This window comes from Coptis chinensis, chromosome 8 (genome assembly GCF_015680905.1).
Source record: "Coptis chinensis isolate HL-2020 chromosome 8, ASM1568090v1, whole genome shotgun sequence".
Taxonomy (NCBI): domain Eukaryota; kingdom Viridiplantae; phylum Streptophyta; class Magnoliopsida; order Ranunculales; family Ranunculaceae; genus Coptis; species Coptis chinensis.
In genome coordinates, this window is record NC_141463.1 from 82,719,039 (window position 1) to 82,745,649 (window position 26,611).

General features: G+C 35.7%; 2 protein-coding genes across 3 annotated transcripts; one reads left to right on the forward strand and one right to left on the reverse strand.

Annotated features, from left to right (window-relative positions):
- Positions 1-8,593: 8,593 nt before the first annotated feature.
- On the forward strand, positions 8,594-11,350 carry LOC147483532 (patellin-6-like). Its single transcript, XM_086576021.1, has 4 exons — positions 8,594-9,579; positions 9,675-9,799; positions 10,134-10,275; positions 10,934-11,350. Exons 1-4 carry the CDS (start codon positions 8,875-8,877, stop codon positions 11,189-11,191), a joined length of 1,230 nt encoding a protein of 409 aa, XP_086432147.1. The 5' UTR covers positions 8,594-8,874; the 3' UTR covers positions 11,192-11,350.
- Positions 10,480-25,771, reverse strand: LOC147483533 (protein RETICULATA-RELATED 6, chloroplastic-like). Of its 2 annotated transcripts, none has more exons than XM_086576019.1 (8): positions 25,158-25,770; positions 24,283-24,412; positions 23,202-23,732; positions 22,153-22,260; positions 21,301-21,849; positions 19,942-20,058; positions 14,728-14,863; positions 10,480-11,602 (listed from the first exon to the last, which is right to left on the reverse strand). In XM_086576019.1, the coding sequence occupies exons 1-8, from the start codon at positions 25,712-25,714 to the stop codon at positions 11,529-11,531; spliced, it is 2,202 nt and encodes a 733-aa protein (XP_086432145.1). In that variant the 5' UTR covers positions 25,715-25,770; the 3' UTR covers positions 10,480-11,528. The 2 variants fall into 2 exon arrangements, with proteins under 2 accessions (XP_086432145.1, XP_086432146.1); XM_086576020.1 differs by lacking the exon at positions 10,480-11,602 and adding an exon at positions 13,224-14,404 and having other exon boundaries at positions 25,158-25,771.
- Positions 25,772-26,611: the final 840 nt, after the last annotated feature.

The following is a 26,611-nucleotide window of genomic DNA, read 5'->3' on the forward strand; positions in this document are numbered from 1 at the left end:
ATCCTAATTGGCTCATCTAGTAGGGGAAAGATAACACTAGTTCACCCTAAAATTTGGCATTGAGCAACATAAAACAGATTCTCCCTTGTGGATATGGCGTTTGATGTGTTGGGCTTGGAGCCTTAGGCTAAGTCCAATGGTTTGGTGTGTCATCGCACCAAACCACAATAGTATAGGGTATAGAGCTAGTGGGTTAGCGTTTCCAAAGACAATGGTTTTTTGCAATGTTATCAGACCCAGTCCGAAAGTCAACCCGTGAAGAGACTGGGTCACTGGGTTAGTGGTTGGACCAGTAGGTCACTATTTTGACTATATATTTATATAGTATATATATTTATACATAACCAATAATCAGTAAGAGTGGAGTGATAAGTTGGCATATATGTGTAAGTTGATTGATGTGCTGGTTCAAGACTGCCCACAAACAATTTAATTTTGAATTCTAAAATACTATCGTCAGTCAGATTAACTTCGGTTAATAAAAACCGCCTCGTTTTTTTAACGCCAATTAAGCAAAGATTTTTTTTTACTCTCCAGCCGCTATTATCAAAGGCGTGTGGGGCAAAAAAAAAAAAAAAGCCACCACACAGTGTGGAGGCTAGTGTAGATTTCTTCTGCCCGCTATTCATACTGGCGTGTAGACTTGACTCTATCTCATTAAAACTGACGCTATAGATAGATAAACTTATACCGATAATGTTGGCGGGTTAGTGTTTTAACGCACTATTGGATCAGAATTTCCGTGATATTTGGTGTTTTGCCGCACCATTGAACTTAGCATTATACACATCATTTTGTAAATTTTTCTTTGTCTATATTCTTTCTTAGCTCATGAACCCCATCAATATCTAGATGAGAAACACTAACTAGTACATATTGTGTTTTTGGCTTTTCGGTGCATTCTAGTGTAAAACTCTGAACTGGTAGCTAAAGACTAAAGTAACCATGAAATGATTATCACAAATTACATCAGGCAATCTATTTTAGGAGTTGCTTAAAGGTAAAACTGTATTCGATGATTTCGATCTAACGCTAATGAAAAGGCTTTGTTGGTGATGATTTCGCTTTGTTCTTTTAGAAATGAAGGAAAGAAGTCCAGTTCCAGTGCTTAGACGCAACTTTTGAATTATCACACAAAAGGTACCAGTATACTAATTTCAGTTTTTATATTTAAAGTGGTTTCCCTCCAATATGTCTCTTTTTCTTTACCAATCATAGTCATGTTCAAAACTTCAAATCTTCAATAAAGTTCTCCCTCTCTCCAAAAATTTGCAATGAGCTGCAGCCTGTGGCTACAAGGCCCAAAATATGTTTCCGAATATATTAGACCACCGATTTTCTGAAATATATCCATCATTACATCGGTTTTGGTATTTTCATATCAAGGCAAAAATGGGGAAATAGGTGAATATATCAGAAAAATCGTTGTCCAAGTCCAACCTCTTATTCTTCAAGGCACCACCATTTTCTATTACGTCATCAAATCATTTTCGACTAAGAAGAGAGCAAGTCCAATAGGGGTATTATATGAGCTGCTAAAGTCATATAACATCCCAAAAATCAAAATGTCATTCTACTGGGGATACTAAAAACTCATAAATTTGGTTGGTCACACCAACTAAATTTGTGGCATTGTCTAACCACTGCCATAATAAGTTTCGAAAGACGGACGACACAATTTTTAGTGTATGTGTGTTAAATTTCGATGGATGGTAGAAACTGTATTGTCCGTCTAGAAAAAATTCAACTTAAATTACGAATTAATGGACGGACGATAGAAATTGTACCATCTGTATTCATTTACCACCTCAAACACACAAAAAAACAATTGGAATGAAATTCAAATTTTAATATGCCATATTTAACTGGACAAAATAAAAACCCTAAAAATCCTATGAGGCAAGGGTTTAGTAGCCCTCAATTGGACTTGCTCTGAACATGAACTAAGTTTAGAATGATCGGTTGAATTTGAACTAGTCATATAATTTGTGTAGTGAAAATGTTGAGCCATCTTTTCTTGATACTAGAAAATCATGGTATGGCGCTTGGTCTGGTCATCAACCAACACAATTACCAGACAATGTGGAAACGTGTGAAATTGAGATTCAAAATATATGTGTATAGAGCCCATTTCTTGCTACAAATCTTGTTTGCGTAGTTTATGTTAAACTAAGCAATAGTTGTTGGCTAGGGGTGACTTCGGATCGGATCGGATCGGATTAACCTCCTTCGGAATTTTTCCAAAAAAATTTCGGAACCTAATATGCTAGCCAAATCCGATCCAATTTTTTTTTCGTTCAAAATATATTTCCAATTTGAACTTTTAAATTTCAATAACTTCGGAAATTTCGAATACTTGGTAAATTTTCAAAGATCTCTTTACTTTCAATTATTTTTGGAATATCATACCCAATGTTCATTGTAGAGAGAGAAAATCATGTCCACAACACAATGTACCAACAACAATACACACTTGTTTATTGAAAACCCATTTTCATTCAAACAAGTGATCTAAGAAAAAAACGAGAAAAACTAAGTTTACCAATGAGCAAGCATTGCATTTGAGGTCTAGTATTTGTTTGTTTCAATCTTTTTGAAAATTGTTGAAGCCATAAATAATGGATTATGGTCTTGACTCAAAGTAGACATAATATTCATCTATTGGTATTTGGCTTTTGGATTAGTCCGAAGTCATTGTATGACCAAACATTTTTTTTCATATCATTGTTGTTAATTTGTAATGGCCATGAAAGTGAGTCCAATTCAAAATGGGGAAGTAGCGGCTAGGTTATGTTTTGTTTTGTTTTGGAAGTAAAAAACTAGAAAATGAATGAACGGTTCTAATCAAGTGGATAGTGAGAGAAGTATATATTTTCGAATAAATTGGCAATAATATCGGAAATTTCGGAATTTTCGGATCGGATCGGATTTTAGAATTATATCCAAATCCGATCCAATTTTTTTTCGGAATTTTCGGAAATCGGAAAATCGGAAAATCGGCTCATGAAAACTACACCCAAAGCCAGACCAATTTCGGGTCGGATTTCGGAAAAATCGGAAATTCGGCAAAAAAAGACACCCCTATTGTTGGCACACCCTAGGGGCGTTTGGCAATCATTTTAAGTATAATGAGTTTAACTTTTAAAATTGATTCTCTCTTAAATGATTTTAACATAAGCCATTATCAAATAAATGATACCAGACTACCAAACTCAAATGAGTTTTTAATTTAATTTATTGACTTAAACTAAAATGGAAAGAGAAAATTGCTAAAAACAAAAGTGAATGAAATAGCAAGAGAAAAGCTCCACAACTTTTGTTTTTCATTATGTAAATGTAAGCTAGTTTTTTTTTTTTTTTTGTTTATGTTTGAATAGATTATCTCATTTTGAGATTGTAATAATAATTTCTAAATAATTTTACCAAACACATTTTTGCATATTCAAAATCAATTATGAGAATCATAATCAATTATTAGCCCTAAAATAGATTCTCATAATGGTTGCCAAAGCCCCTAAGGCAGTTTGTACTTATGCTTCTTTACACCCGTAACATAATTACGTAACATTACATTGTAATAGAAATCTACTCATATCTTATATCTAATAAAAGTGATTGGTATGGGGCCCATAGAGCCCCATCCGATAGCTAACATTGTATTTCACAAGTTGTGACATGACACTTTCAAGTGAGCTCAAATAGTGTAATAGTTAGCTAAAGGTTGTTGGGTGTCACTGGATCAGATTTACAAATCAACAAAAACTCTATTGGGTTTGGGCCTATGGGTAAAAGGCTTAAAAGGTTTGTGCCTAGATTGTTCATTACCGAGTCGTAGGCATGGGCAACCCATAGTATCATATAATCCTCTTTAGGAGTTTAAGGATTGAGTTTCTAGTTTCTACTAAAAACTTGAAGAATTTCATATAAAGATACACTCAAAAATCACATTCTATGTTTTTCAGAGACAAAGATTGATAAGAAGAGAATGGAAGTGGTTAGAAAAGAGCTAAAATACCAAGGAAATTTTATATTGCCAGCAGAAGGAACTAGAGGGGGGCTAGCCGTACTATGGAAAGAAGGCATATAGTTGGAAGTGCTTGGTGCTACATAGAACCATATTTCAGGTAAAATTACTAATTTCGGTTATCATGGTGATTGGTTTTTCACACTCGTGTATGGTGAGCCTGTTTCATGTAGACGGAAAAAGGTTTGGGATGAAATCAGGGACTTTGCTCCCTATATTCATGGCCCATAGTTATTATTTGGGGATTTTAATACTATTTCTAGCCTAAATGAGAAGTCAGGTGGTCATCGTGTTTTAAGCCAAAGTATGCATGATTTTAATGATTTTATAAGTGACTCAGGATTGATTGACTTAGGTTTTAGAGGTTCAAAGTTTACCTAGTCTAACAATATGTCTTTTGATAATCATATACTTGAAAGACTTGATCGTGCACTTGCTTCGGTGTCTTGGTTTGAATCTTTCCCCCATGCTAGTGTAAAAACTATAACTAATGTGTCTTTTGATCACCTCGCCTTATTTATATGTTTGAGTAATGTGGAACCATCCCCTAGGAAACCATTCAGGTTTTGTGAGATGTGGTTGAGAGATGAGACTTGTAAAGAGGTTATTCAGAATGCATGGTGTTCAGTAGATAGTGTAGACTATTGCAGAGATAGTGTCATAAAGAAGTTGGGAGTTACAAGAGAAAGATTACACGATTGGAACAAAAAGATTTTTGGGAATGTACTATCTGAAATTAGAAGAGTGAAGAAAGAACTAGAAAAAATGATGTTGGGAGAAGTGAATGAATGGAAGTATAAAATGACCATGGAACTACGTATATGATTGGAGGAATTGTTAACTAGAGAAACAAGCCTATGGCAGCAAAAGTTCGGGGAATAATTGGATAAAAGACTATGCTAGGAACACCAAATACTTTCATTTGTCTACCATTTCTAGAAGGATGAAGAATAACATTACGAAATTGAAAGATGATGGAGGTGTATGGAGGGAGGGTAGGGAGAAGGTGGGAGAAACGTACAATCAATGATTTTTTTTCACATCTTTTTACGACAAGTAACCCAAAACCTAATAATGAGATTCTCCATTTATTTGAACCTATAATCACAGATAGAGAAAATAGTATATATGCTTACTGTTATTCCTACTGGTGAGGAGATTTGGGATGTAGTAAGCTCCCGGCCTTGATGGATTCCAATGAGTTTTTTACCAAAATTGTTGGGATATAGTGGGAGAAACTATAGTGGAAACTGTGAAGAATTTATTTTTATTAGGTATCCTAGAACCCAATTTAAATGAAACCTTCATATATCTAATACCAAAAATCCCTAATCTAGATCATATTGCAAAATTTAGACCCATTAGTCTTTGTAATTTTATTTACAAGATTATTTCTAAACTGCTTGCCAACAGACTAAAATCACACCTACATAAGATTGTCTCCCCATTTCATGGTGCTTTTGTGAAGGGTCGTTGTATTGGTGATGATAATATAAGACTTACAAGTGAAATATTCTATAATATGAAGAAGATAAAAAAAAAAAAAAAATGGTTGGATGGCAGTGAAGCTGGATATGAAGAAGGCATTTGATCAAGTTGAATGGGCTTTTTTGTATAAGATTATGAGCAAGTTGGGTTTTGGTAATAAGTGGATCGAACTTATCAAACAATGCTTAGAAATTGTCTCTTTTCGAGTCTTATTGAATGGGGTTCATTTGGATAATTTTACACTACGGAGAGGGTTGAGACAGGGGACCCATTATCTCCCTATCTCTTTATTCTGGTTACGAAAGCACTTTCAAAGATGCTATACAAGGGGGAAAGAGATAATAGTATTAGTGGTATCAAAGTTAGGAGAAAATCCCCACCAATTAGTCATCTATTATATGTTGATGATCTAAAAATATTCAGCAAGGCTAGTTTGGTGGAAGTAGTTAATATGAAAGGCATTGTGGACTTGTACTGTAAGGCATATGGGCAAGAAGTCATTGTGGGGAAATCAAGTGTTTTTTTAGCAGTAATGTCCATCATAGACACCAAAAGATGTTTGCAAAAATTTGAGGAGTAAGGAAGTTTAATGAGAGGGATAAGTATTTGGGGGGTGCCAATACTTCTCACTCGGAAAAAGAGTGAGAATTTTGATTACCTAGTAGATAGTTTACAAAGGAAGGTGATTGGGTGGAAGGCCAAAATCCTATCTTAGGCAGCTAGAACCATAGTACAAAATATCCCGATATATCGTGATATTTGGGGATATATATCCAGACTTCGATAAAAGATATATAATTATCACGATATGTTCATATATATATATATATACGACTACAAATATCAGTGATATTTCGATGATATTTGGGGATATTTGGCGATATTTTGTGTATATAACAATTTTATTTAATATTTACCATTATATTTCAAATAAATATAAATAATGTATTATGATATATCAATAAATATCCACGATATTTATCGATATTTTGGATATATCTACGATATTTGCATGTGAAACAATGTCAAATATCCCCAAAGAAAGGGATATATCCACGATACATATCCAGAAATTGAATATCGATAAATACTCATATCCTGATATTTTGTACTATGGCTATAACTACCCTAGTCAAGACTGTAGGGCAAGCTATCCCTATTTATGCTATGAGTACTTATCTACTGCCGAATAACATTACAGATAAATTTGATTAGCTGAACAGAATTTTTTGTGGAATGGGATCTTAGATTCCAACACTAATCATACAATAAGTTGGGAGAAATTGTGTAAGCCTAAGAGTGCTGGTGGATTGGGTTTCCAAAAGGCTAAAGAAATGAATCAAGCTATGATCTCTAAGCATTGTTGGAGATTATTACAGGAAGAAGAGTCTATATGGTCGAAAACTTTTACAAGTATATACAAATGGTATGGTTTAGAGGTGGTGAATAAGAAAAGGAGTGCCCCTTGTTCTTATTTCTGGCGAGGGATCAACAGAACTATGGATGGTATAAGAGCAGGATTCATATGGAAGGTCAGGGATGGTTCTACAATTGATATTTATACTCACCCTTGGTTATCCTTTATGAATAAACCTGTGTGTCTTAAAGATTTGGTACCTCCTATTTACAATACAAATCCCAATATTATTGTTGTTAGTCACCTTATATATTAGGATCACCATAGTTGGAATCAAAATAGGTTTAGAGAGTTGTTTCCTTAACATGTTGTCAGTAGCATTAACCAAGTTGTCATCAATCCTAATATAGCTAATAAAATTATTTGGTCAGGTAGTACTAAAGGCATTATCACTGTGAAATCTATTTATCATTTTCTGAGCATGACAGACTGTCAGAGAGAGACTTCTACTGCTAATGAGCAAGCTGCCAAAAAGATGTGGAAGACTAAGGTGGAAGCTAGTATTTAGTTGCTTGTATGGAAACTTTATAATGGAGGTCTGCTAACTGGAGATAGACTAACAAGATAGAAATTTAAAGGGGACATATCTTGTGCTTTTGGTAGAAAGAGATAGAAACAGATGAGCATCTATTTCTCCAATGTGCCTGGATAATATGTTTATGGTTTGGATCTTCTCTTAGTATATGTATGGAGGAACATGAAGGGAAGACTACATGAATGGATTATAGAGGCAGTATGTTGGAATAGTTTAGAAGATTTTGCTGAAACGGAGGTACAAAGATTTGCAAGTACCTACTTTCTAATGATGATAAATGAGATATGGAGGTGTAGAAATCGGTTGCGATTTGAGAAAATTAAACCTAACATGGAGCAAATGATTAGAACTATTGCAAGGAAAGCATGGAAGTACTTTGGAAGTATATAAGAAAGAAGTAAGTAGCAGCGCTCAGGCTAGCATAAAGTAAAATAATCCCATTGAATACTATATGGCTTTGAACAACCTAGGTATTGATTTCTATAGTTCCTGGAGCTTTGATGGGGCTTTTGATAGGATGACTAGAAAAGGAGGAGGAGCAGCAATATGTAGAAATACAGATGGCAAGTTGTTGGGGTCAATGTATAGAAGATTCTGCGCAGAAACTCCTTATGAAGTGGAGTGTTATGATGCGGAGCTAGCTGCAATCCTATTGTACAAATTGAAACTTGACAAAGTGTTGATAATGGGGGACTACAGATACTTGATGCAGATTCTTAGAAGCAATGGAGTTGGATTGGAACAAGATGACTTCATCTCACGAATTGATGTTTTATTTAAACGGTCTTATTTTATTTGATGTTCAGTTGTAATTTGTTGTTCTATTAGCATAGGAGAGCTCATAACAGGGAGGCAGATGAATTAAACAAGTGGGCTTTAAATTATACAGCCATATGTCCCTTTCTTGTTAGACTCTGTAAACAATTTGATTTCTGTTTAATATAAGATGAAGAGTCTTTATCGGAAAAAAAAAACATCAGAAATTGAGTCGTTTAGCAAGGACATGCATATCACACATGGGCAATCAAGGCTCCAGGGACATTACTAGTTTCCTACATTAACACTCTCACGTGTATACAACTGGTATCTACTACAGTATGTTGTATTTATACCATCTACAGTTATAAACTGCTTTTATTAATACCAAGTTCAAAATCTTTCCTTTTCGTGGGGCCCAGAAGCGTGTAAGTAACACAGCTTTGCAGTGATGATCATTACATCTCCTACATATATTTTTTCCTTTTTTTTTCCCATAATCCGACAACAGTACCTTTAGTCCCTATCTAAAAACACCTCAGCTCTGCATTTCAGAAAATCAGAACGAAAAAATCTAGTTAAAATCTATAACAAAGAGCTCAGCATTTCCAGTAAATCTTCTCTTAGATTTCATTTGCATTTCTCTTAGTCACCATGGAAGAAAAAGCTATACTATCTCCTCTCTCAACCCAACCAGAAACCTCCCTAAAATCCTTGAAGAAAAGTCTTGTTTCTTTTGCTTCATTTAGATCTTCATCATTCAAAGAAGACACTTACATTACTTCTAACTTAAAAGGTTCAGAGAAAAAAGCTTTACAAGAACTCAAAGAGAGACTCTCAACTACTTCACTTGAGTCTGATTACATGTGGGGTATTTCTCTTTTAAGTGGTGATGAAAGGGGTGATGTTATTCTGTTGAAGTTTTTAAGAGCAAGAGATTTTAGAGTGGCTGAGGCTTTTACTATGTTGGAAAAGTGTTTGGCTTGGAGAAAAGAGTTTGGTGCTGAAAATATAGTCGATGAAGAGCTGGGGTTTAAGGAACTTGAAGGGGTTGTAGCTTATATGCATAGTTATGATAAAGATGGACACCCTGTGTGCTATAATGCATATGGTGTGTTTAAAGATAGAGAAATGTATGAAAGAATCTTTGGGGATGAAGAGAAGTTGAAGAAGTTTTTGAAATGGAGAGTTCAAGTGCTTGAAAGGGGTATCAAACTTTTGCATTTTAAGCCTGGTGGTGTTAATTCAATTATACAAGTAACTGACTTGAAAGATATGCCAAAGAGAGAGTTAAGGGTAGCTTCAAATCAGATTCTATCTCTCTTTCAAGACAACTATCCTGAGTTGGTAGCTAGAAAGGTAATTTGCATATCCAAGCCTAATTTATTGAAAGATTATAAAGTTTTAGTGGTTTTTTCTTCAATTTCTAAAGTTTTTGCTATGTGGTGAATCAGGTTTTTATCAATGTTCCATGGTACTTCAGTATGTTGTATGGGATTTTTAGTCCGTTTCTTACTCAAAGAACTAAGAGCAAGTTTGTAATAGTTAGAGAAGGGAATGTGGCAGAGGCCCTTTACAAGTAAGTCCCTTCTTCTAAATTATAGCACCATTTGAGTAATAGTTGGTAGATAATGCTCTGAAGGTTATGTGGCCTGTTTTGGAGACTCTGGTTAATTTGTCTGAATATCTGAAATTGCTTAATGTGATACATTTAGAATTTATCATATTTGTTTAAATATGTGAAACACGTGTTTGTATGCTTTAGCACATCTATCAGTAACTTTTGTAAAATAGACAGATAGTAGATTTAAAATCATCAGTTTGCTTTTCTGCCCCTGGTTCCAATTTTACTGTCCTGTTTGTGTACTCTTCATGGTTTGATTAGAGATCTGATTAGTTCGGAACGGAGTCAGGTACATTAGGCCAGAGAACATTCCAGTTCAATACGGCGGTCTCAGTCGACCTGGTGATTCACAGGATGGTGTCCCAAAACCAGCATCTGAGTTCACTGTTAAAGGAGGAGAGAAGGTTAATCTAGAGATTGATGGAATTGAGGTATGTTTAGAAGTGCCTTTCTTTTTTCTTATAACTCTAGTTCTCAACTAGACAAATACTCTACTTGAGCATGGTCTAGACTTTAGCCACCATATTTTTTACCCCGTTTCAAACTGATTGGCCCTGGGATAGTTATGGTCTGTATGTTCAACCTCGACCATGAGGTGCAAAGTGTAGCAATTTGTTGGAGAGAATATTGAATATGGGATATTAAGTGTAAAATTGCTAATCTTGTTCATAAACTGTTGTAAAATGAGCGCGGCACTCATGCATTCATTCGTAGTGGGATGAATTTCATTGTCTTTATGACACCTACATCGTTATAACTGACATCTGAGGCATTCAGTAACCATAATACGTGCAATTCTGTATGTCAAAAGCATCCTACCCTTGGACTCTTCGAGTCTTTTGTTAACATAAATTGTAAATCTGATGTTATCTCAACATATTTACCATGAACGAAGATGTATTAAAAAATTATTATACTGATACTGAATGATGAATTGCACGAGTGTCAAACTCTTTAGAAGCATTTGTTTTACGAATTTCAAATTCTTTGGGGCTTCAAACCTTGTATAGAGTATTATAGATGTTGTACATTCTCGGCTGGCATGGACCACCAGCTCACAATCAATCTAAACTCAATACGTTGTGCTAGGCTGGTGCGACCATAACATGGGAGTTAGTAGTGGGCGGTTGGGAGCTAGATTATGCAGCTGAGTTTGTTCCGAATGCCGAGAAAAGCTACACTATTGCTATTCAGAAGGCAAAATGGATGGCTGCTTCAGAAGAGCCAGTGTACAGGTCTTTCGCTGCAAAAGAAGCTGGGAGAATGGTCCTAGCTGTTGATAACACAAATTCTCGACGAAGGAGGGTTGCTGCTTACCGATATATCGTCCGTCAGCCTACTGCATAATAATCTTTAAGAACCCAACATATTTTGTTTGAGTATGGTGTTTAAGTTAAGACTTGATAATATGAGTTTGTAAATTAAGGTGCATTATGATTAGTACTAGAAAAATGCACATGAACTTTGGGAAGTTTAGTAAAAAAAAATTTGTGTTGCCTTGCTTTATGCTTTGGTGTTATCTTTCTGTCTGTGTGCAATTTTTTCTTCTTTTTGTGTTTTCCAAGTGAAAAAGTAAAAGTAGATATTGACTAGTCTCTGACTGGTGCACATTTGGGAAGTTTAGGTCTCTTCCCTTCTGAAATTTGAATATTGAGAGTTCCCACGAGTACTGCTATTATTATGACTATGAGGGGGAGCCTGATGCAGTGATGCAGTGATGTCTCAAGTGGTGTCTGCTCCTTAGTGTGAAACTGTGAACTGTAAAAGAATAAAAAAGTCATCTTGATAATATCTATAAAAAAACAAAACATCTCGATAATTGTTACCAAGCTATATAGGATCTTGCAGGTAGGTAATGCACTTGCCTAATACTCACGTGCATCCATCATAGTACAAAATATCGTAATATATTGTGATGATTTTGAAATATCTATTAAGATTTTAACAGGGCTGTCAATGGCCGAAGTTTGATTGAATCCGAACCGATAAGAGGACTTGGGACTTAAATGTTGTCCAATAAAACTATTAGGCCAGTTATGAATATATCCCCGTCTAACCTGATAACGGTCCGGCTTAATTAAGGTTGTTTTTTTAGTTTTTTAATTAAGTATTATTAAATTTGTTAAGAGACTTGATGGATAAGTGTTATAGTGACACATATAAGGCTTGGGTTTGTCTTACTATACTCTAAATTTTTTAGAGAAATAATAATAAAAAAATACACTATTTTCATGTAATTTTATCGGACCTAGGTAAGGCCTGAATCCGATTATGTCCAACGGGACCTAGACTGGGACTTGGACCAGGGGTGGGAATTTGGTCCTAACGATTCTAATCCGGTCCTGACCAATCTGACTCTAAGCTTTATAAAGCTTTCACAACTAAAGCCTTCACAGAGTTTAGGGCATGGCCGGTCCGGCCCTAATGCTTTCTAGGGTAGGGCTAGGGCTAAGGTTCTGAAACATAGGCCCGACTCTAATTCACCTCTCATTAGACCGATTTTAACCAAACCCTAATTATAATTTTACACTTTCATTGTAAATACACATATTATAATTGTCTAAACTATTTGTTAAATATTTTCAATTAAAATAACATTCTTTTGTAATTTATCACTTACACCCAAGGGTACTTTCAATAACTTGTCGCATATAACAAAAACTTGTCAACCTAGCAATCATGAAGAACAATCTAAACCACCAATGTTGTAAAAAGAAGAAAATATATAGGCACGGCCCTAAAGCCTTTAAAGAGGGTTTAAGGTACGGTCAGGGCTTAGAGTATGGTCAGGGCTTGAGATTTAGACTTGTGATTCGGCCCGACCCGACTCTATACTGACTTTAGGATCGGGTTGACCCGACCTTAATATCTAAAGGACTTTAAATATTTAGGGTTGTACTAGCTCGACCCGGCCCATTGCCCACTCCTAATTGGACCTTCTAAATGTGAATTTAATTTGAACGGGACTTGGACATAGGTGAGTCCGGTTAAAATCCTGCCCGTTGACAGCCCTAATTTTAACAAGAGATACATAAATATCGTGATTTGTTTAGAGATATATAAAACTATAAATTTTGGTGATATTTTAATGAAATTTATGATATTGATGATATTTGGAGATATATAGTAATATTTGGAGATATTTTGTTTAGGTAACAATTTCATTTAATATTTATTATTATATTTTAAATAAATATAAATTATATATTATGATATATTAAAAAATATTTATAATATTTGTTGATAATTTAGATATATTTACGATATTTTTATATGAAATAATATAAAATATTTCTAAAAAAAAATATATATCCAAAATACATATCAAGAAACTGAGTATTGATAAATAAATACTCATATTATGATATTTTATATTATGCATCGAAGTATCCAACTTGATCCGAATAAAAGACCCAAATCGGGGCTGGGAAGTTTTCTCTATTCTTGACCAGAAAAGTTTTGTCATTGAGTAGTACGACTTTGTGGATCACGTTCGGATCCAGACCAATAGACACGCAAATTAATGAAATTATGACCTCAGACAAAAGTTTAAAACTATAGATAGGTTGAAATTATGAGCCTATAGTGTGATGGGGCACGGACACGGGGCATTCCTTGATTAGTTTATTTCATCCATTAAAAAACTATGGAGCATTAACTGGGTCGGATTTAGAGTGGATCAATACCGCAACCATACATCATTGGATTCGTTTCACTGCCCCACAATGTCAAAAACTAGACTCAACCGCTGTAAAATCAATCCATATTATGCATACAGAGCAAGTTAGTTTGGCGCTTTGGCTTTTCCCAAGAGGCCAAGAATCCACAGGTTGTCGGGTAATCGGTGTTGATTGCAACATTTGACACACTCAACTCAACTTCACCGTTTTTTTTTTGGGTACAAATCCTTCATTTGACATCCAAGCATGGACCATGCGTCCGTCTAGTTAAAACTGTACCATTCATGCCGTGGTGCAACCGCAGTGAAGTTGCCATTACTAGGGTACTCAAGGGCCATGGTTGAGCACTTGAGCGTGCTTGAAACTTCATTATGTTTCGCATGCGATAGGCAAAGTAAAATATGTTGGTCCATATAAAGATGGAATTGCCTTGCGTGTTCTCAGAAATCTCTGCAAATGTACATGGTCATGGTCCCCAACTGCTGGTCACATGTTTGTACTTTGCACAGAATACCTTGTCTAATAACTTTGAAATTGCTCTCCTTCGCAGCATTTGGTTCACACCTTGAACTAGTTTGGGACGTATACTCCCTATATGCAATTCTTGAATATTATGTCAGAAGCTTAAAGTATGGGATGGGAGTATGGGGTCCTTCGCAATGACGTATTCCCAACTTTCGTCAATCGTCATAGTTCCCTACTAAATTTCCACGCAAAGTTGTGCAATCATCAACTAAAAGTCTTGTACATCCCATGTACATGTACATGTACATGTACTCAACTTAACCGTAACCATTTACTTCATGTCTAACTTCAGCGTAGACCCGTAAAGTTTACAACATGAATGCAATTGAAGAGTTTAGCTTTTCTGAGCAAAGCACTGCAAGAGGGAATACAGATTCAATACAGAACTGGTTTGACTGTTCGGTATTTAGGCATTAGAGCTAAACTAACCCAGTAGGTCTATGACTAAGAGAGTCCTAGCTGAGGTTTTGCAAAAATGTCCAAGAAATGGACAAAACCATGTACAACTGCTTTTAACCTTTAGTATTAACTTTGATGTGTGATTGTCAAAAAATTTGTAAGACAACAAAGTAAAATACAAGTTAGTATTTTAAGACCAATTTCTTGCTTTCTGACTATGTTCTACAAAAAATGATTAACAACAATTCAGAAAATGCTTCTATGAAGTAGGATTATCACCTGATTGATTCTTCATTTCATCTACACTAACTTCATCCGTCAATGCAGAAAGATTAAGGGTTTCTGAAGGCGGGTCAGAAGTCGCTTTACTCTTCCGCGTTTGCAACCCCGTATATCGTGCCACGTCAATCCATTGCTGCAGCATTACAAGAGTTTATTTTTGAAAAAAAAAAACTAGAGAAAAGAAAGTTTGATATATTATGACAGTTGATATGAGTAACAGCCAATAAGATTGCTTGCATGATAAGCCTCAGATGTCAAAAAAGTGCTGCCTATAAACATTTCACATAACCAGTTAACTACATGTGCAGTGCGCTATATTTTTCACTTTCATTCCAATAGTGACCTGAAAACGTAGACTTGCGTTCTCATTAGGTACCTAATCCGCCTCAGGTTTTATGATACTTTTTATTGTTGGAATATTTGTTACCTTAGTTAGGAGTAGCAAATATCTTGTAATCTTAGTAAGAGTATTATCTTCTGTTAGATATGTGAATCTAGGAGATTTTCTGTATTCTTGTATATATACCTACTATTTTATATCAATAAAATTATCAGAAATATTCAGTAAAACATCTTTGACATGGTATCAAGAGCCAATTCCGATTTCCTTTTCATTACCCCATTACTATAGGAATCGGAGTTTTTTTTTAGTGTTTTGATTTTTTTTTTTTGGTCATATAATACAATCTGTTACACTATATCAGATTGTATTTATTACCCTCTTCTTCCTTATCGTTCTTGTCTATTGATCTAGTTCATTGTTTATGTTCTATATCATAATGACAGACTTACCTACCAATAACGATTCTATTGTTGTGCATTTCAATAACGATTCCGCTGTCATGTCTTCTAACTCGAAGAGTTACTTAGTCACTGCTGTCGGATTTGATGTCCAGTCAAGTATATCTAACTCTGCTCTTATTGCTTTTACTGGAAATAGTGATTGGATAATTGACACGAGTGTTACTGATCATATGACTTGCGATCGCTATAAATTTAATCATTTCTCCTATAGTTGTTCCAAATCAGTCATTACTAATGCTAATGGTGTGTCATCTCCAGTTGTTGGTGTTGGCACTGTACCTCTGTCCCCTTATTTATCTATTCATGATGTTTTATTTGTTCCATCAATAAATTGTAACCTTCTCTCTGTTAGCCAATTAACCAAATCTCATAATTGTGTTGCCTTGTTCTTTCCTACTCACTGTATTTTTCAGAACACCCTTACCAAGGAGAGGATTGACAGTGGTAAACAAAGTAGAGGATTGTACTATTTGGAAGATGGTTTTCAACGGTCCAATCAAAGAGTTCAAGCTCATGTTATGAGTGGCGATAAAGTTAATAAAAATAAATGCGAGATTTGGCTTTGGCATAGACGACTAGGACATCCCTCATTTGGTTATCTTAGGAGATTATTTCCATCTTTATTTAATGGTTGTAGTCTTTTTGATTTTGCTTGTGAAACCTATGTAATGGCGAAAAACCATCGTACTGTTTTCTCTTCAAGTGATAATAGAGTTGATGCTCTTTTTTCTTTAGTTCATTCAGATGTTTGGGGTCCGACCCCACGTCCTACACATAACGGGATAAAATGGTTTATTACTTTTGTCAATGACTGCACTCAAATGACCTGGGTATATTTTTTGAAACATAAAAGTGATGTTTGTACAATTTTTCCCCTTTTCCATCAGATGGTGCTCACACAGTTTGGAATCTCTATAAAGGTTGTTCGTTCTGATAATAGGGGTGAGTATTTCAAAAAGGAATTGACTGGCTTTATGCATTCGGCTGGTATTCTACATCAAACCTCTTGCTCTTATTCCCCTCAGCAAAATGGGGTTGCAGAACGAAAAAATAGACATCTTTTAGAGGTCACTCGGTCTTTATTAATTGGTGGTCATGTCCCATCTCACTTATGGGGCGAAGCTTTGACCTCTGTTGTTTACTTGATGAATCGTACACCTTCTAGTGTTGTTCAATTTCGGAGACCCTTAGATGTGCTTTCTAATCACTATACGCTTCCATCCATTGTTCATTTAGCACCCTATATCTTCGGGTGTGTGGTGTATGTTCACTTACATACACAACAACGCACCAAACTTGATCCACGTGCGTTGAAGTGTGTCTTTGTTGGGTATGACTCAACTCAGAAGGGTTATAAGTGTTATCATCCATCTTCTAAAAAAAAATTGTTTCAATGGATGTCATTTTCCATGAACACGACTTTTTTTATACGGAGATCACTGATTCTTCACTTCAGGGGGAGAATAGAAATGAAATACAGAATCATGATGATATAATGGTCTTTGATTTATCGAGACCACAATCACCTAGTGATAAAAACTCAATAGAAAAAGTCGATGGAACCTCCACTGAGTGCTCAAGTGAAGGATGTGAAGATCAAGTCCATGATAGTACATTACCTCCTACAACGGATCCACTAATCCAATCTTCTCCAAAAGACCCATTAGAAGTATCGCCCGACTCTATTATTGTTGATTCTAATACTCATAATGTTGGTGATTATAATATTCATGATGCCAATCTACCTAGTTTTAATTTTGAACTAGTTCAATATCATCTTCCACCTCGATCTAATCGTGGCCAACCACCAATTCAATATGAACCTGATCCTAAAGCTAAAGTGAAATATCCCATATGCAACCATGTGACATCTCACAAGTTGTCCAAGTCATATGCATCTTATGTATTCCAGTTATCATCTGTCTCTATTCATAGTAAAATGCATGAAGCTTTAACAGATTCTAGATGGACCAAAGCTATGGCAGAAGAAATGGCAGCATTGAAAAAGAATGCCACTTGGGAACTTGTAATCTTACCAAAGGGAAAAAGATTAAGGTGCGGATGGGTATTTACTGATCAAGCTCAAAGCGGATGGGGCTATTGAGAGATACAAAGCTTGGCTGGTTGCGAAAGGGTATACACAATCTTATGGTGTTGATTATCAAAAAACTTTTGCACCAGTTGCTAAACTCAATACTGTGAGAGTACTTTTATCATTAGCAGCTAATAAAGATTGGCCTCTTCTTCAGTTTAATGTTAAAAATGCTTTCTTGCATTGAGATCTTACTAAAGAAGTATATATAGATCCTCCCCCAGGTATACCAGAATACTCAAATACAACAATGCTCTGTAAACTAAAGAAGACATTGTATGGGTTAAAACAGTCCCCAAGAGCAAGTTTGGCAGGTTCACCAAGTCTATGAAGAAGTTCGGCTACAAACAAAGCAACTCGGATCACACTTTGTTTTTAAAACACAAAGAGGTAAAATCACTGCTTTGATTATATATGTTGATGATATGGTAGTGACAGGTGATGATCCTGAGGAGATTTCTAGCTTACAATAGTATCTGGCTTCTAAATTTGAAATGAAACATCTCAGAGACCTTAAATATTTCCTTGGGATTGAGGTAGCCCGATCAAAGAATGGTATTTTCTTATCCCAGCGGAAATACATTCTTGATTTATTATTTGAGACGGGAATCCTCGGATGTAAGCCAGTTGATACTCCCATTGAGCAGAACCACAAGCTGTTTCTGTGTTTGAATGCAACTCTAACTGATAAGGGGAGATATCAGAAGCTTGTAGGGAAACTGATCTATTTATCGATACCAGTCGATATATCATTATCATGCGCTTAGTGTCGTGAGTCAATTCATGCATGACCCACGAAACCTCATATATGGATCTTTGTAGAAGCGATATTGAGATATTTGAAATCTGCTCTGGGTAAAGGCTTATTGTTCTCGAAACATGATCACCTAAAACTAGAAGGCTACACTGATGCAGATTGAGCAGGTTCACCCGACAACAGAAGGTCTATCTCAGGATACCTCACTTTTGTAGGTGGAAACCTTATGACTTGGAAGAGTAAAAAACAACCAGTAGTATCAAGATCAAGTGCTGAAGCTGAATATAGAGGTATGGCATATGAGGTATGTGAGTTGCTGTGGTTAAGAAACTTGTTGACGGACTTGGGTGTTAAACCAAAAGTGGAAATGAATCTGTATTGTGGCAATATGTCAGCTATAGAGATAGCTCATAATCCTGTTCAACATGATCGGACGAAGCATGTGGAGATTGATAGACATTTTATCAAAGAGAAACTTGAAGTCGGAATTTATTACTTTTCCATTTGTAAAGTCCAAGACCAACCAGCGATGTCCTTACTAAAGCAGTGGCTAGCAAGACGTTTATTGACTCTCTTGTCAAGTTGGGCATGTGTGATATCTACGCACCAACTTAAGGGAGGGTGTTGGAATATTTGTTATCTTAGTTAGGATTAGCAAGTATCTTGTAATCTTAGTAAGAGTATTATCTTCTCCTAGATATGTGGATCTAAAAGATTTTCTGTATTCTTTTATATATACCTACTGTTTTATATCAATAAAATTATTAGAAATATTCAGTAAAACATCTTTGACAATATCTAGTCAGGTAATTTGAAAGATATCTCAATTCCAAAGGTTTGCATGTGCATAGTGCAGATAAAATGTAGCCAACAGTATTAAGGGCGCTGCCACTCTTTTCCACTCACTCTTAGTAAGGTATTTCTCCCTGATATATGAGAACGAACCAGCTGGTCAGTTATCATATAATAGAATTTGTTCCTCAGGAATCAAACTACAACTTCTTTACATGGCTCTGCTTGTAAACACATTGGGACTCAATTGGTATATCAATAGCTCTTCATCATTTTATATATTTATGACGTGATTCAATTCCTGGTTTACTACTTTACTTAACAACGCAAAGGTCCAGTCAAGACTAGTTTTTTAAATTCAGTATTGAAGTGCTTTCAAATGGGCCGGGGTGCTCAAACTTCTCATCAAAAAATCATATCCATAATCAAAACAGAAACAGAAATGGAAGGAAACACCCTCCACAACAGCAGATTTACCGCTTAAAGAAATCAATCAATAAAGTGCATGGATGGTAGTATAATATATATGAACTAAAGAGATATTTGACAGTCTATGCATAGAATTTTATATTGGGCATAGCTTATGAAGAGCACTGGTAACATGTTAATTAATTTCAAGAAAGTTCTGAAGAAGTATCATGACGAATTAGGGATTGCAAAACATGTTTGCATTAAATGAAGTTGTGACAAACGTGAAAAAAGGAGCAAATCGTGGAAATATTCTTAGCTTTCAAAGACAGGAAACAATAGAGTAAGATGATTCAACCTGAGTTCCCCAGTAAGAGTTGACTGTGCGGACAGCGAATGATAACACATTCACAAGTAAAGGTTGAGAAGATAGCAAATGATCTGAAATCCGATGTTCCACTAGTCCAGCTATAATCTGCATGAGAATACACCTCAATATAACGAGCAGAACTTTCAAAAAGATAATGCAACTACAGTCGAGCATGTATCTTTAGATATCTTTCATCAACATATCACCAAGAAATCACCAACATTTACTTAGGATTGTCAACCTTACACCAAGGTATAGCTAGCCTCTAGAAGAACCTCTCTAACTTACACGCTATGCACTAGAATGGTAAGGACGGGTAAGGCTGAACTCTTGATTGTCATTTACTGATAATACAAGAAAACAGCTATAACTAAAGACGCGTTTTGGGGCTGAGAACCACCACAGTTCATCATATCCACATGCATAAGAGATACAAAATCCAGGCAACCAAAATAAATAAATAAAAAAAAATACTCGAACAAAAATCCTGAACACACGAAAAAGTCATTTGAGAGCTTTCAGCATGGACCAATTAAAGTACTACCGAGAAGGAACACTTTGATTCAAGTTGAAATTTTTTAAGGGCGAGGAAGGTAGGAATGATGCGGAGTTGCGGACCAGCTAGTAAGGAAACTTAAGGATGTGAACCTAGATGTTCAAAAGCAAAAGATGACAATCATATATTCATATCATGGTGATGACTCTGCCAAATGATGATAATGACACATGGATGACAGAAATAATAATTATGTGTTTTAGCCAAACACAACCAACCAACTCCTTGAGAGTAAACTCTAAAAGTAAACAAACATAATTTATATTAAATTGATTCAAATAATCATCCACATTCCACAGGATACATGTACTAAGGCTTTGTGCCAGACTGCCATAGACAGTCTACAAAGCATCATGCTAGTAATGATGCTTGCATGCACTAAATTCCATCCCACCCTATATGTGGTCACGCTTGAAGTTTTTGTAGTAAAAACAAGTTTGCTAACTAAATAAAATTAGTCTCAGCCAAAACCTTTGACTCTCAAACTCCCATCATGGGAGCCTGAGTCTCGTAACAATCTTATTTTTTACTTGTTAGGTAAGCAAAGAATGTTACCGATACATTTAGCAATTTCCCTGTCAGACATATTTTTCAAGGCTTACTGATCCACGGAAAGGCAGTTCAAAATATGAGAACAACCTCAAATGTGGAAACTAGAATTCACAAGTCATGATGAATTGTATTACACCTTTAAGACCATATTCATGGGTGAGTACATCGAGTGCCACATGGAAAGTAAAAGCAGCAAGAGCCAAGAAGTTTCAAACTTGACCATAATCATGGGTGCTTACCTGATACCGTAGATTTGCAGATGTTCCAAGAAAGGATCCATAAACAAGTGCTGTCTTCAATATTGGAGATCTTTTGTTTTTTTGATTAGCAACCAGTGCAGGGTTAAGCAATCTACGAGTACCATACAAGATATTCGAAGAAGCGACAGCACCGATACTAGAAATAAATCCTACACCAGCTAGTTTTAAGCCCCCAATGATTACCGCTGCAATCCTATGATTCAGATCCCAATCTTTTCCCGCAATATTTTCTTGAAAAGCGTTATCAGGGATAGATCCAAGTATACCTTTCAATGCATCCATTGTATCTGGTGTAGCTATTCCATCAGCATATGGAAGGAAGGAGAGAGTTGGGGCAGGAAGCCAAACAGTAAAGAAATCAACTACTGCCCCCCTGAGAGTATCTGTAATAACATAATCAAGTTCTTCAAAAAAATTCTCTTTACGCCTTTCATACTGTGCTACGAGTGTTGTTGTTAATGATATAGCTTCTTCAATTGCTAGCCTATGTAAAAATTTGGGATCTGCAAGTAATCTTTCTCTGAATCCCTGCATCAGGAGATGACACCAAAGCAACTTAGCAAATAGTAACTCCAATACCATGCAATTTCATTTGTTGAAACTTTGAAAGACTACCATTTTACTTCATCAATCACAGATTAACAAGTGTATGTAAGCAGAAGAATGTAGGTATCTCTAAAACATGTACTTCTGAAACATGATACACACACAGGACTCAACCATACATACACAGACTCAACAATAAATAATACTTTATACTAATACCCAACTCCAAAGAGCTTGAAGAGAAATGGACACTTATAAATAAGGAAGGGGCATTACAAAGCTTACCTGAAAGTGATGAGTGAGTTCGGAAATGAAGGGATACTTCTCCAGATCAAAAAAATTCTGTAACACCTCTGGTGATACTAGACCAAGATCAATCCCATTCTGCAGGTCCTGATTAGCACATAAACAAACAGGTCAGCCAATAAACTAACAGTGATACTATCTTCAAGAAGTGAGTTTTGATATACGTAAGTAACAGACACCTCCTATTCTTAAAAGTCTGTGTCAAACAATCAGACACACAGACACGTTGTGCATAGGATTTCTAACTACGGTTTCTTCTCTACCCTAAAAGCCTAAGAAAATAATCAATTAACATAGTTACAACTCCATGATATGCCGCTTTCTTAGTTGTTTACTTGTAAGGAAGCGCTTTGTAAGGTCTTGAGCCCAAAAATTAGTTGTGCAACTAAAGGATAGTAGTATTTTTATTTTTTATTAGTTGTGTCCCTGTGTCCTACTTATATAGGTCGCCTTGTCGGACACTCTGTATCCGTGTCAGACGCCGACACGCGTATCTGTGTCAATGTGACTTAGAGTTTTATACTCAAGGAGGTATAACTCTTTGATACCATTTAGATGTTTAATATAGTCCCGCACAGGACATTGAAAGCCTTTCATAGCAATATATAAGCTCCTGGGCATTTTTTATATTATTCTTATTCTTATTTTATTTATGTATTTATGATTGGCAAGCCTGTTTTAAATGAGATTAGTAACTCGGTAACGCTAGCAGGGTTCAAACTCCAGACTTCTAATATCACCTTCCAAAGTTTAAGCCTTTTAATCATTGCCAATTGGTTTTGAGTTCGATGTTTCAAAGTTTAAGAATAATATCACACACATTTGGCCAATTGGCCCATACAACATATAAAACAAGACAACCATGTCGGTGAAGCTTATGATAGCAAAATAGCAAATGAAGGGTCGTGCATCGTATTCCAATGAACTTAAACAATAAGAGCTAGATGCTTTCTAAATGCCAAAAAAAAAAAGTGCAAGGCTATGAAGACCAACACAAAACACAAAGAAGAAGCAACACAAAAGCTCACCTGTGGTAAAGCCTCTCGTCTCCTACCAGCTGCATTCATGACTCGAGCGATTTCAGCACGATCAAAGCAATTCCTACTACAAGGTCTTGCTGCAGAGTACCACAGAAAATCAGCAACAGGAACCTCTCCCTCTCTTCGTATAAGCTGCCTTTCAGGGTCGAGTAATATAACCACTTGATTTTTCTTTTGCAACTTCTTTGAAATTCTAGCAGGCAGGCCAGTCCCTTTCTGTCCATATATAACGTGGCTAGCACCTGTTACCACAACTAGCATACCTGTTGAACCTCCATCTACCGTAGCTTGTAAAAGAATCTGAAACATTGTATAATCCTCAACGACTTTTGCTTGTGCGGATAAATATGAGCTGGGCCCAAAAGGAACAGATTGAAGTGAAGAAATTGTATCTAATGGCAACCTACGAGAGATGGAAGTAAATCCTGCTATAAATCCTGAACCAGCTGGAGGAGCATATATTTTGCGATCTGCCTTGGACAGGGCACTGATACCTTCAGCTTTAACTGTTCTCAGAACCTAAACAATTAGTTCACAAGAATGAGAAACATAACTAGTATAACACTTTATTGACAGATTCCCCAAAAAGGGAAAATCAACTCACCAAATAAAGGAGGTTGAGAAAGAGGCTTGCAAAAATAAGTTTTTCTTTGCAATGCCAAATTATTTAAGCACTTTTTCTTAAACTAGAAAGACACATTCTATTATTGAAGGACAAAATAAAAGAGTGAGTGTACCCTCAGTAGAATAAAGACAGAAAGAGGGATTTCAAAAAAACTAAAGGAACTGTTTTAAGGGATACATGAGACTTCAAAATGGAAAACGTACTGGTGTCGAGCTCTTAATTTTCTGTTATACCAATCCAGACAAAAGAAGAAGAAGAAAGATTTATGTTTGAGAGAAACAGTAAGCATGGTAGTTCAAATAATCACATCTTTATGATTCAAAAGTTGTTGATATTTTACCAATGCAGTTGCATAAGGTGCCATTTAAAAATCCGTGTCAAACAACAAAACATAATCAACCTTAAAGCGTGCATTGCAAACAACATTTTTCATCAAAGAGGTACCTCAAGTGGAGTACCGCAAGCAACGAGACGAACACCATTATCACGACAATAACTTAAAAGAGGCTCATACTCCTGCCAGCGCTGATCAGGCCAATGTGATACACTAGTTTTTAACGTGTTACCATCAATCCTACCAAGAAGAGACATACGTCAACAACAAAAGTGCAGAATTTCCAGAGTTACAAACATAACCTTCTGATTCAAGTTTGACCAGCAGAACAAAAGAAGTGGAGGAAACACGAAACACTAAGGCTCCAGTTGGTACAAAGCAATTGGTTGTATACTTGTAAAGCAGACCCTGATCAATTATGTCACCAAAATTTGGTTTTTCATAGTGCAATCTCACTACAAACTAATCCTATGATGCCAAGTCGAAACAAATTATTGAAATTAGGTTTAGCCAGAGCATTTATAACACGACCCAAATAAGCCTTGTTCACCGGTATCTGAGCAATTCTTCCTATAAATAATTTCAATTCGCATAATCTTTCATACTAGCTTATCTGAAACACATTCCAGATTTGACCAACAAACTATCTACAATTTTCTTTTACACCAAGAGTATCCCAAGGGAGCTATAATTTCCCAGGACCAAAATCTGTGATAGGGTACCTCAATTTTGGACTAATTGATAGCATTATGATTGATAGCATGCCTCTAAATCCTAGCTGTTTTTCTTTTTGTGAAGTTTAAAATTTGCCAATTTATAACAAAATATTAAAAGTTTTAAGCTTTTCACTAAAATTAAAATAATATAACCATACCCAAGATAAACATATTAAGCTATTTTTTCCCCATCAATTCCATCAAAGGAAGTCATACATATAAACAAATAACCAATCTTGAGACAATATAAATTGGAATTTATGACAAACCTTTTATCCATATAGAGATCCAACTGCCCCTGCAAATTACAAGGAAAAGCTTCAAGAGCAACAGAAACAACTCTCTCTTGCTCCAAACACCTACTCTTCAAATTCTTAACAATCTCAAGCTCAAGCTCCTTATCATCCCTAACCGGAACTTGTTCAGCTTCACCCAAATAAACAATCCTAGCATTCATCAACTTCTCCCACACTTTCCTCTTATCTTTAACAACTGCTTGTGGTTCTCCAATAACTGTTGCATCATATATTCTAGACAACACCACTTCTTCCTCCTCTTCAAGAACTGGTTCTGATACAATACTCTCTGTAGTAGTAGTAGTAGTAGTTTCTGTTTCTGTTGTACTTGGTGCTTTGTCTTCTGCTTTTGCAACTGTGGAACGTAGAAAGCATGTACCGATAATGAGTGCGGGTGTGAGGAGAACTTGTCTTCTTTGTGTTGACACATTGTGAGCAGAGATGTATGATGGACGTGGACGGTGAGAATGGCGGGGAAGGAGTTGGTTGGGAGTTGTGTGGAGTGATGAGGAGGAGAGATGAAGTCTCATTTCTGTTAATGGAGGGAAACGAGTGGAGTGCTAAGGTGATGAACTGATGAGATTCGGTTACGAGAGTTTATTGTTATAATTTGTTGTTGACCGTTGGATGCATGGATCATGAATCTCAATTGATTATTTGTGAATTTTATATATTTTTTTGTTTTGGTACGTTTCTTACGTGGATCTGACTGGTAACGCATATCCCCATATCCTTGAAAAACTATTTATTATAATGCAAATTCCACGTTTATGTTCTTGCTATTCGACAATTTTGTAGTGACTGATTAAAACTATCTAATACTCTAGATAAAAGCAAGGCCCAACATAGAGATATCGCTCATATATCTCGTTTTTTTGGGTACACCGGGATATATCTCAACCGAATATTAAATTCATTTTTTTCTGATATATTTTGTAATTTCTGATATAACGATATATATTGACTGATATATATTATATATCCGATATAAATTGTTAATTTTGACTGATATTATTGATTTTGACCGAATATTGTTGATTTTGACTTATAAACTAATGACATTTCTGATATAATCAACGATATTTTTGATATAATTGGCGATATTTTTGATATATCGACAAAACACAATTTTGATTAGTCAACAAAAAAAAATAGATATCTCCGATTTCTCCGATATATCTCAATTTTTGATACATCGAGATATTCACCAAATTTGATATTTTGGTCATTAGATAAAAGGCTATGCATGAAACGGGTACATGGGGAATAGTTTACTGATTAACAAAGACGAGAAGAAATTGTGGGATTATTCGTTCCAAGTTCTTAATCTGTGAGAACTTCTCTACACTATGAGAAAATTGGGTATAGGTACACATGCAAATTTCTTAAGTTTAGAGGAAATAACAAACTTTTTTTTTGTTTTTCCT